The 12,669-nt window shown below is 43.8% G+C and overlaps 1 protein-coding gene across 3 annotated transcripts in view; it reads left to right on the top strand.

Annotated features, from left to right (window-relative positions):
* Positions 1-2,523: 2,523 nt before the first annotated feature.
* Positions 2,524-12,669, top strand: part of GAB1 (GRB2 associated binding protein 1) — a 136,283-nt gene continuing 126,137 nt past the window's right edge. For all 3 annotated transcript variants that reach the window (XM_088445784.1, XM_088445782.1, XM_088445785.1), the window contains exon 1: positions 2,524-3,128. In XM_088445784.1, the coding sequence (XP_088301910.1) occupies positions 3,021-3,128 (108 nt within the window). In that variant the 5' untranslated portion in view covers positions 2,524-3,020. The remainder of the gene's footprint in view (positions 3,129-12,669) is intronic.

The raw sequence follows: 12,669 nt of genomic DNA, 5'->3' as shown, positions 1-12,669 counted from the left end.
TTACACTTTGGAGCTATGAAACCTTTTATGTAAGTGTGCAGTGTATGTATGCGGGGAGAAACAACACTAAATAGCGTTGTGCGTCTGGGGGGTACTTAGCGAGCAGCACTAAGCTGGAAAGGTATCTCTGAGTGTATGGGACTAAGTCAGTATTGGTTGTGTAGGGATCGTTCAAAAGCTGAATGTGCTACTAATTAGCAATTTAGCGCTGTGTTTTGTGTACTATGTGTTGTTTTGAAAATATGGCGCTGTGTACTCTAATTCTAAAATGGAGTCTTGTCGCCATTCGCAAGATGGCGTCACGCAAACCCTGTCTGCCAATCATCCGGCTTTGACACTGGCCAGGGTCTTGGCAAAACTAAAAACCGCAAATACCTGAGCCCACAGACACACTATACACTCTGTACAGTTCTACCCGACATCTAAAGATGCGTACACACTAGGCGATTAGGAAATACAGTACGATTACGACGATATGTCGTTCAGTGTAGGCGCCCTCCATCATTCCTGAACATGGCCAATCTGACGTTATCGGCAGATTGGCCTGCATGTTCAGGCGATGATAGATGTCGGAAACGACCAGCGGGAGCGTGCATTGCTGGTCGTTCCCGACATTATTGTGCACGATTTGTGCATGATTACTGAGCGATTGCACGATTACAATGTCGTAATTGTGCAATCGCTCAGTAATACCGCCAAGTGTGTACGCACCTTAAGTGTTCCCGTAGGTCACTGCACTAGAGAATGGTGAAGCACTGATTGGCTAAGAGTTGGACATCCTTAGCCAATCAGCGGATGGTTTCTATGGCAGCAAAAGCCATAGAAAAAGCAGTAAGATCGGTAAGAGATAGATCCCTTTCCGTTTCTGTACAATGACATTATCTGCCAGTGTCCGTCATTCCCTACCATCCAAATGGGCATAGAGGACAAATATAATCATGTGGCGAGCGAAGTGAGCCACTGAGCTTGCAGCGTGGCGAGTGAAGCGAGCCCGCAAGGGACCAACTTTCTTATTTTCATGGAAAGTGTGGGCAGAAATCTTCACTTCCGCCCACACTCATGTCACTTCCAGGGTACGGCTAGCGAAGGGGATTTATACTCTTCCCTGGTAGATCCTCAGGAGGGAAACCCCATTTTATTTTTGGGCTCTCCACTTTTCCAGGATTTCCACACTTGTCCTGACCAGTATGGGGCTGGTTTTATACTGTGATCCCCCCAGCTGGCTGCATTTTTGATTGATTTGGCTAACACGATTCTTAGTATATCCGTGATTTCTATTCTTATCATTAGTATTGATTCTAGCTCTATGGGTTAGTTCCAGTGTTTCCAATTCCAGATTTCACCAAAATGTGTCCTTAAAGTGCTGTGGTACATACCTAATGTGAATGCTAACAAAACACGGCCTGATTCAGAGATGGACGCTAATGCGATCGCAGCTGCGGTTTTGCACGGAACGCAGCTGCGAAAATATGCTAATAGTTCCAAAGCCGACCCAAGCATAGGGACGCCCACTGCTGCCTTCTCATATGTGTACGACGTCGCTTACCTGTGTTATTATCGGTTGCATCAACGCACATGAAGCGGCCATGTAACTCAGGTCTCACCAGCCGTAGACTTGGCAGCTCTCCTGGCACGCAGAGTAACGCTGTTTAAATGGTCAGAAACATCTGCATTTTACTGACCACCCCATTACCTCCCCCAAACGCTAACTACCTGTCGCTCACTTTGCGAAAGGATCCTCTGTGCGTCCGGAATCGCAAAGACAATCACAGCGTGTGCGCAGTGCAGCTTATACGCATGCGCAATGGCAAACATTTGCTCGATCTGCATAATAAAAATCGCATTAGCGTCCATCTCGGAATCAGGCCCACTGTACATAAGAAAAAAATGCATAAATAGATAATTTTTCTAGATTTATGGGGAAAATTTTGCCCCGATTGTTATCAAATATCATAGGATTTATGGGAAAAAACAAATAGAAAAGTAAAAACACTGGTTAGCTGGCTTATGCTGCATGTATTGGAAGTGAATGTAACGTAGATGGATTTACAGAACACTGATTAATGAATGACATGGGGACACCTGTTCATGCGTTTTTAGGACACTTTTGAAGCCTGCGCTGTGACCCCTGACAGTGCAAACACACCTGGGTTATGTTTTAGCAACTACTAGACTGAATAAAGCTACTGACTTTGAAAACCACCTACAGAATATTCATTACATAAAGCTATATACAGTATATATATAATCCATAAATTACATTAGTTTAAAAAAGTTATGACAGCAATGGGCCAGCGAGGAATGGGTTCATGAATAGTTTTCATGATGGATACACAGGGCACTGATGGGTACACAGGGCACTGTGCGCTGGTGGCAATCCTAAGGAACCCAGCGCAGTCAAATTACACAGAGAGAATGATATAATTATGTGCAGAAGAGACGGGAGAGGCGTGGAGGACAGAGGGAGGGACGGCAGGACGACGCTGGCAGCGAGGGGCGGGGGAGGAAGGAGGGGAAGGAACTGGGAGAAGGAGGGAGGAAAAAAATAAAGATTCACTGTTGGGGGAAAAAATGTGTCTGTCGCACGATCTATCCCCTGCAGGGTCAGAGGACAGCGCTCCGAGCGACTCCATCCCCCCCACATACCCCCTTGTCCGGGATCACTGCTAGAGTGTATGCTGAGAGAGTTCCGACTACTGTTCCTAAGGGGGGAACTTGTAGCCAAAGGAAGGAGAGAAGAAGAAGAAGCCTGCCGCCCAGCGACTCCTGCCGGGGAAAGGGGCGGCCAGAGGAGGGTGGGGAGCCGGCCTGATCCTCTTTCTCCCCGGACCTCTCCCCTCCTTCTATCCCGGATAATAACACAGGAGCGGAGCTAAAAGTTTTCCAAAGTTTTGGAGTCTCAGCGTGTGCGGCCCTAAGCGCAGTACCCGGGCAGCTGATCGACCCTGGAGCTCGGCTCCATCATCCTGCTCCCGGTGGACACCAGGAGGGGACTCTCTGCGGTGCTGAGCGGTAGAAGGATGATGAGCTCCGGAGGAGCCGGCGGAGTGGGATCTGGAGGCGGCGGGGAGGTGGTATGCTCGGGCTGGCTCCGCAAATCACCGCCGGAGAAAAAGTTGAAGCGTTTTGTAAGTATCCTACACTCTGCGAGTTTGGCTGGAGTAGGAGAAAGCAGGGAGTGGGCCTCAGCGTGCCTTGGGTCACTACTGCAGGGCAGGGGTGACCTAACTACATGGGTGCCTGTAGCCCCCCACAAGGGTGGGTGACATAACTACACTACATGGGTGCACGCAGCCGGACACAGGGAGGGGGTAACCTAAGTACATGGGTGCCCGCAGCAAGACACAGGTAGGGGGTAACATTACTTCATGGGTCCCCGTAGCCGTGGCCAGGGAGGGGGTAAACTAACTACATGAGTGTCCACAGCAATGCACAGGGAAGGAGTTATGAGGCATGTGCCATGGGTGCACAGGGAGGGAGTTATGAGGCATGTGCCATGGGTGCCCACAGCAGTGCACAGGGAGGGAGTTATGAGGCATGTGCCATGGGTGCCCACAGCAGTGCACAGGGAGGGAGTTAATGAGGCATGTGCCATGAGTGCCCACAGCAGTGCACAGGGAGAGGGTTATGAGGCATGTGCCATGAGTGCCCACAGCAGTGCACAGGGAGGGGGTTATGAGGCATGTGCCATGAGTGCCCACAGCAGTGTACAGGGAGGGGGTTATGAGGCATGTGCCATGAGTGCCCACAGCAGTGTACAGGGAGGGGGTTATGAGGCATGTGCCATGAGTGCCCACAGCAGTGCACAGGGAGGGGGTTATGAGGCATGTGCCATGAGTGCCCACAGCAGTGCACAGGGAGGGGGTTATGAGGCATGTGCATTGTGTTTACAAGCGCTGCTGCGTTTTGGCTGTGCCCTATAGAGAGTTATTATTTTTGACATTGGATCTGTCTGTACTGGAGATAATAGTGTCACCTCTTGTTACAGCATTTGCTGATTTATTCCTGTATAGAGTAATCTGCCTGGAGTTACCTCTCCTCCTCCTTTTCAGGTATTTCCTGGACAGTTTGCTGTAGTTCTCTATGGAAAGTAGTGCCTGGCCTGTGCTTTATTTATTAGGAAAGTGCTGACTCTAAAGTAACATTGTTTCATATCTGTCTCCAGAACTCTGAGAGTGGCCTGAACTTCTTTTTTTTGTTGTTGTTGTTGTTGATGTTGTTATTACATAACTTATCAATGAGATTTACCAGCAGTGTATATTTAATTTAGTATCGCAGTGATATTAGCAAATATGCCGCTGATATTTAACATTACTTACCTCTGCGGCATGGTCAGACGACGTCCCTCTCCTCGTCTGCATTCTCCGCTCTTCTGCTGGCAGCGTGGAGCTTCTCTGTCATGCGCATGCACAACGGGCCAGTCTGCACATGCGCCTGACACTTTCACCTGGCGGGGACACAGCAACGCCTGGAGGCATCTCTGAAGCTTGAAAGGCTGTTGCTGGGTCCTCATTGCAGGCAATGGAGATCATGTTGCTCTTGTGATCTATAGATGGTGGAGTTTGGGAAGCTCTGGCTTACGCCATTACAGTCCTTGTTTTAAGGATATCCATGCTTGAGCATAGGTGACTTAATACCTGTCATTTTGATTTTAACCATCTTTACTCAAGCATGAATATCCTTAAAACCTAGACTAATGGCGGAGTTTGGGAACCCTTGGTGTAGTTGATGGTGAAATACAGCAATACCACACTAGACTTTTATTTTTGCACAATTTGGCCTTTTCCGACGCATTGGAACGTCAAATCGTGTAGTGTCCGCGAACAATAATGATCCCGATGTACAGCCCCTCGGGTCGTTTGTCATATCCTCAGATCTCACCTACATGCAGTAAAATCTGGCAATCTCGTTATCAACGCACGATAGGTCATTGGTCAGATTGCACAGTTTAAAGCAGGATACCATATGTCCAGGAGTGTCGGGGAGATCAAGGAAAATCGTTGACAATATTGCATGGTTTGCGAGTCGTCTAGTGTGTAGGCATCTTAAATTAGTTTACACTGTTTTGTTAAATATTGAAAGAAGAACATAACCCCTTTAGCGAGTACTAAAGGGCATATATCTCGTTAAATGGGACCCTATGTTTCTATAAAGCAGATATTTATATAAATTTAAAAATAAAAAAAAATTGTGTTTGAATTCTAAAACAAGTTATGGTATAACTCAGGTTTATATTTGGTTGCATTAATTTTGTATTGCATATGAGTCCTTGTATATATTCTTGTATGACTGCAAACAGAGCTATAAACTGCACAGCATTCCATTCTTCATTCCTATTGGGACACATGCCACCTATGGAGGGGGTTGGGTGATATCTGTGCCAGTTGTCCTAACTAATGGGAGGGAGCATGGCTTATGTTTGTAGTGTGCACTGCTGGTGTTACTCAGAGCTAAGAGTTCTGTTTCAAAACAGTCTGCTCTTGTGGGTAGTATAGTCTGTGTGGGAACCCTGGCTGACAGATTTCTTCTCAGGACGTAACAGTGTGCTGAGAGGGCAGATTCCTGCAGACAGTGGAAAGGCTGCAAGTTGAGTACTGATGGCAATAACGTAAAAGAACATTCTATTTGTAGAGCAAACTAGTATACATTTACCTGTCCTTTTGATCTCTATACAGACTTGTTTACACCTCTAAGCTGCTAAAGCCAGAAAACGGCTTAAAAAAAATGAGAGCAGAATGACTATTTGTCATGCATTATTATATGCCACAATCACAGTACATTCTGTTCGTGAGAGTGAAACGTATAGAAGACTCGTGTAAAACATGTATCTGATGCGCATTTTTGGTTATGTTTATTTTACCAGTTTGTACAGCACTAATTTGCTGAACATCTCTACAATAAATAGTATAAATATCACATTCGTGAGAAAATGTACAGAAATATTCTTAATTAAAATTACTTTTTATGACCGGTAGATGCCCATAATACTTGTAGTATTAAGCAAATCGAAATATTGTAACTTGGAAGTTTGCTGAACTGTGCTTATCATCTGCTGCCGAGCTAAGCTTTGCATTCACTTTCTTCAGATTTTGCTGGAGTCCACATTTTCTGTTAACAATATAAGATTCCGTAGGTATGATGACAACATATCTCGCTGCTCTTTGGTTTATGCACAAAACAAGAAAGAGCTATTTAAAGAAGTTTGCTGTTATTTTGCCTACAGATGTGTCCTCACTCGTCTTTGCTGCAGTTGCGCCAACCAGCCCCTCATGGCGTGTCTGGTCCCATGAGACTACTAGTGTCTGACATCTTTTTTGCGTGTTTTTGCCAGAAATGCGTCTAAGGGCCATATTCAGTATCGCCGATGACGTCATTTTCGCCTGTTTTACTTATCCCCATATTCAATTTCAAAGACTTTTTGTAGTGAAAAGTCTTTGTAAAAAAAAAAGGGGATAAGTTTTTTCCAGTGAATAGGTGGCGAAAAAAGTGCAAAATTTGGGTTTACGGGTGCAGAATAAAAAAAAAAAGCCTGCAGCCTTTGGAATGTCCCCTTAATGTAATCTTTGTAAAACATTTTGTATACAAATCCTTAGGACGCCCCAAAAAAGATATTCATTTTGAGGGTGAAAAAAAAAGTTGGGTGACAAACTTTAAAACTAGCAAAATTGCCTCAGGGGGGCTCCCAAGTATTCGGCAGGTGTTTTCTAAAATGCGGGTGGTAGCGGCAGGTGGATTTTTGAAGAATTTTAAAAAATTACTTTAGGGACTTAAAAATATGCTTGCACCCATTTTCATGTACCCCAAGTTTGATGGGACTAGTTATTTTCCCCCACAAAAAAAACCTAATTGCTATTCTCACCACTTCTTCTAAAGCCGCATTTAAGCACCTGTCGCGGCTATTAAAAACCCGACTACCTTCAGTAGCCCAAATCGGGGGTACCCATAGTGATCCCCCATGTCATCTTTTGGGGGGTGACAACATGATTTCCCCAAAAACTGGCAGGACTTTTTGCTACTTACTTTTCTGCCAGGTCCCGTTTTCGCCGAATCCTAATTGAATACGGGGATGAACGGGCATGCACCCGATACTTTATCCCCTACTAAAACGGCGATGATGGCGAAAAGTCCGACCTTGGACTTTTCGCCTCAAATTGAATACTGATAGCTGCTATGTCGCAATGCAATGTGACTAGGACGGACCAGGAGACTGTGCTGATTAATTTGATATGTGACACTTGTATATCTGTGTGCGACCTAGGGGGGATGTACTTGGCCTTGAGAGTGATAAAGTACAAACTAATCAGTTCCTAACTGCTATTTTTCAAACACAGCCTGTAAAGTGACAGTAGCTGGTTGGTACTTTATCACTTCACTTTATCACTTTTTAAGGCTTAGTACATCTCCCCATCTGCAACGGCTGCATCTTTTTTCCACACCAAGTTTCGTTTTCAATCTCAGTCGCACGCAGGTACAAGTATCACATAGCAAATGAAACGGCACAGTCTCCTGGTGCATCCTAATCGCGTCGCATTGCAACGTAGACACATTTTCCAACTAAAAAAAAAAAAGACTCATTAAAAACTGCCAGACGCTAGCAGTCTCACGGGACCAGGCATCTCACGCCTGGCATATCGCGCTGCATGGTGTATCGATAAGAAAGGACACATCTGTATATAAACAGTAAAACAGTGCTATAGTGGAGTTATGTAAAATAAATATTATTCACCAAAGCATTTCACTAATGTCTATTGTTAAGCTTGTTTTGCATTTTGTGCTGTGAGTCCTTTTAGGAGAAAAACGCTATATAAATAACATCATTATTATTATTATTATTTTTGATAGAGCTTATATTAATCGGAAATTGACTGAAATAATAATAAAACACTTATTTACAAATCAACCATGATCTAAGAGATGCACAAGTTTATTTGATTTTGATACACTTGTGTTTCTTTACCTATTCAGCATACAACTCCATTAAAGCTATATGGCGGGATGTACTAAGCATTGCATCCGCGTTGCTATGCATACCGCCAGTTATCTGGTACATACCGCGATATCGCCGGTATGCACCTAGAAAATTGCAAAGGGCAACTCTCCTGATAGGAACTGTCCTTTGCGATAGAGGGATTTTTGGGTTTACGATCCAGAAGTCCCTCTGGCATCCTTCTGCGCATTCACAGAACACGCGCACAAGATGGCAGGAGCTGGGAGGGATCTGATTGGATCCCTCTTACACACAGGGTCGAAGCACCGGAAAATAAATTGTCTAAACAAATAGGAATAATGAGCACATAAAAAGAAACCCAAGTGTTCTAAAAGCCATACATCTGGGGCGGCATGCAACAAAGTCAGAAATGCGGTCAAACCCCTGAAAATGCTGTTTTCGAGGGTCTGACCGCATTTCTCACATGCATCAAGCCTTGGAATGTGATAGATTCCCAGGCTTTGTTGCGGTGGACAACGCCATCTTCAGATATGGACTTCTATTCGCGACGCCCCCTTGAGCGATCCCGTCCAGCAACCCCCCACAGCGAGGGTCCTTCTGCGCATGCACAGAGGGACGTCAGTGGGACTTCTGGGTCATAGACTCGGAAGTCCCTCACTCGCAAAGGATAGCTCTTACCGAGTGAGTTGTCCTCTTGCCTTGTCATCATGCATAACGGCGTAATTAATGCATGCGAAGGGTGGCGGGATGTATCGCGTCCTGCATCCCGCCCCAGAAGTGTATTGGGCGAATTCCCTATTCTGCCAATGCCTGGGTCAGGTGATCGGCAAAAACCAACATGTTGGACAATCTTGATTCGCCGATTTTGTCCAAAAAATTATCTAAATTGGTTATTTTTAACTTGTAGAATTTGGTCAATCAGCATCAGGGATTCTGGGATTGACACACTAGATGTATGGCCCACATAACCAATAATAATAATCATTTAATATAGCGCTTTTCTCCTAAAGGACTCAAAGTGCTTTACATTTACAGTACAAAATACTAAATAAGCTTAAACAAGGGACATTAGTGAAATTGCTTGGGTGAAGAGGTAAGTCTTGAGTCTATTTTTGAAGGATTCTAGAGTGGAGGCCTCTCGAACTGTGTGGGGAAGTGAGTTCCAAAAGGTTGGAGCCACAAAACTGAAAGCTCGACCCCCAGACGAATTCCGTGAGATTCTAGGTACTGTTAATAGTCCTTCATCAACGGATCGCAGTAATCGAGTGGTACAGTAAAGAATCAGAAGCTGCTTCAGGTACCCTGGGCCATGGTCATGAAGGGCTTTGTAAGTTAGTAAGCCTATCTTGAAAACAATTCGCCATCTGACAGGCAGCCAGTGAAGGGAGTAGAGCAGGGGTTCCCAACCACGGTCCTCAAGGCACACTAACGGTCCATGTTTTAAGGATAGCCACACTTGAGCACAGGTGGCTCAATTAGTACCTCAGTTATTTTGATTTATCCACCTGTACTGAAACATGGATATCACTAAAACCAGCACTGTTAGTGTGCCTTGAGGACTGTGGTTGGGAATCACTGGAGTAGAGAATGGGTGTTATGTGGCTGGAACGGGGCTGGTTGGTTAATAGCCTGGTAGCTGCATTTTGTACCATCTGCAAGCGGTGTAATTCTTTTGCTGGGAGACCGAGGTAGAGGGCGTTGCAGTAGTCTAGGTGTGATGATATAAATAAATGCATGTATGACTTTAGGCAGATCTTCTGAGGGAATTAAGTGTTTGATTCTGGCTATGTTCCTCAGATGAAAGAATGAGGATTTGATTGTGGTTGATACCTGATGTTTAAGTGTCAAGCCACTATCCAGGACAACACCAAGATTCCGCACATGTTTAGTGTTTTGTAATTCTGAACCCCCAAGTGTAAGCCCTGTTGGTTGGCTATGCTGTAGCCCTGACTTGTGACCTATCATAAGGACCTCTGTTTTATCAGGGTTCAATCGCAGCCAACTGGCACGCATCCACTCCTGAAGCTCAGCTAAGCAGCCATTTAGGGTTGTTATTGGGTCCTTTGTACCTGGAGCAAAGGACAGGTACAGTTGTGTATCATCTGCATAGCAGTGGTAGACCAGGCCATGACGTCTGATTATTTCACCCAATGGTAGCATGTATACTGCTAAAAGCATGGGAGATAGTATAGAACCCTGTGGGACACTGCATGGCAGTGGCACTGGTGATGAAGAGTTTACTCCAGAAGAAACTCTGTGTCACCTGCCAGTGAGAAATGATTTGAACCAGCTAAGAACTGTGCCATCCAGTCCACAGAAATTTTTCAGGCGCTCAATTAGAATCCCGAAGCTGTAGTCTTCAGCTGGCCATACACTTCATGATAATCATGCAAACCAGGCAACTAAATGACAGTGTATATCATGGAACGATGATTGTTCATAGCCTGAAAATGGCTAAAAAATTGTCTGAATCTTTCGGTTTGGTTTTCATACCAGTCTGATCTACTCAACCATCATTCAGCCAACTTCATGCTTTGAAAAGAGCTCTCCTCATTACATCGTATAGCACCCCAACTATGGCATAGTCGACTTCTCCCCTGTCAATTGCTGCTAGTTTGCTGCCCCGTACTGGCAGCTTTACTGCCAAGATGCTTTGAGAGCAGGCTTTGAACACTTTGTTAAAGTTAAGAAAGGTTTTTGTCTCAGGCTGCATGGTTTTTTTGGTTTTTTTTAAACGTGCGTAGATGCTGGTTATTGAAAAGCTACAGATGTGTCCTGCTACAAACATGCGCACGCATAGCGCCATGCGATTACTGCATGCTTTCCTATGGCAAACTCAGTGCACGTATTCGCTCCCAGGCACACGCTTCCCACCATGCATGGCGTGACTTGCTGCGTACGCAGCAAAGATGTAACAGGACACATCTGTATATAATGATAAATTTTCAGTTTACAATTGTATTTAATCTATTGTTTTTTTAGTTTGTTTTTAAAGTGGCACTACCACCTAGTGATATCTGCTAATGCAGATTCTACTCTTTCACCAGCTGGAGCCCTGTGGGACACTTGTGTTAACCACCTTTTAAATAACAGCAACAGGGATGGGTGGATCTTTCTTGGAGCAGCCCCTGGGGCTGTGGCCTCTACATGACCCCCTTTTAGTAGATTGTAGTGCAGCTTTATAGGATACTTGAATGAAAAATGCGATGTTGTCCTTAGCAACCTATGAAACTGGATTTCTTTTTCCAACTTACACTATACAAATGAGGCGACAAAACAGATTCTATTAATGTCCTTCAGTACATACTTATTGAAAGAAACAGTATTTTTTTTGTTTTGTTTTCTGTACTTTTAACTGCATTTTCATGGTTTTAAGAAAACATTGTTAAGACGTTAAACATTCACAGTTAGGGTTAAGGCAGTCAACTTGGAGCTACTCCTGTTTTTCTTTCTTTCTTTCTGGTTTTATTATAATTGTCAGTAAAGTGCCTCAAAGTAGCTGTCTAGTAGCTTGAACCCCACAACATTTGTAAACCACTAAACTGTTTTGTAAGGATGTTCTGCGTTAATGGACTCAAAGACAACACATTTTCTGTCATTAACTTGGTTATGGGGTTGGGAAAAACTGTTCTGGTATATAGCACTTTACTTCATAAACATTCAAAAGAACGAAAGCACAATTACGGTTAACATTGAAACAAAGTATTCATGTAAGTTAGTAAGGTCCGTTTACCTGTAATGTTTCCCCTCCTCCCTATTTTACTTTTGGTGCAACTGTATGTCCAAAAGACATTAGGAGGGGTATTCAATATGGGAGCGAAAACATTGTTTTTGCGTTAATATCGGAGGTATGACGTCATTATTGCAGGTTTTACTTTTACACCATATTCAATTTCAAAGACTTATCGCAGTTTTGAAAAGTCTTTGATAAAAAACGGGGATAACTTTTCACCATTGAATAGGTGTCGAAAAAAAAGTGCAGAATTGGGGTTTAGGGGTGCAGGCTTAAAAAAAAATAGCCTGCACCCCTGGGAATGACATTTAAAAAAGAACTGTTAAAAAAAGTTTAAAAAAAAAATAGGGACACCCCAAAAAATGAATTAAAAAATTGGGGTGAAAAAAAAAAATGGGAAAAAATTGTTTAAGAATAGGGAAATAGGTTCAGGGCTATTCTGCAAGTATGCGGCAGGTGTTTTCTAAAATAGATTTATAGCGGCAGGTGCACAAATGCAGAATTTTTAAAAACTTACTTTATGGACATAAAAATATGCTAGTACCCATTTTCATGTACCCCAAATTTGATGGGACCACTTAAAAAAATGAAAAAAATAACCTTAGTGCTCTTCTGCATCACTTCTTCAATGTCGGAAAAAAAACACCTGCTGCGGCTATTTAAATCCCCGACTTTCAATTAAAGGCTAAAATGGGGGTACCCATAGTGATCCCCCATGTTTTTACAACTTTAGGGGGGTCTTACAATTTTTTTAAGGAAAAATTCGTAACTTTACGCAAAACCAACTTCGGAATTTCCCGTTTTTGTTAAATTTATATTGAATACGGGGATAAGCGGGAGCGCGCCCGATACTTTAACGCAGGTAAAGACTCCGATAGGAAACGTTAACTTTGACAGTGAAGTTAACGTTTCATATTGAATACCCCTCTAGATCTCAACTAAACTACTAACCAGTCCCTGGACTTGATAAATATGTAACAATGGCCTG

Source organism: Taudactylus pleione, unplaced genomic scaffold (assembly GCF_031769625.1).
Source record: "Taudactylus pleione unplaced genomic scaffold, aTauple2 ptg000389l, whole genome shotgun sequence".
NCBI lineage: Eukaryota > Metazoa > Chordata > Amphibia > Anura > Myobatrachidae > Taudactylus > Taudactylus pleione.
This window is presented reverse-complemented; position numbering and strand designations above follow the sequence as displayed.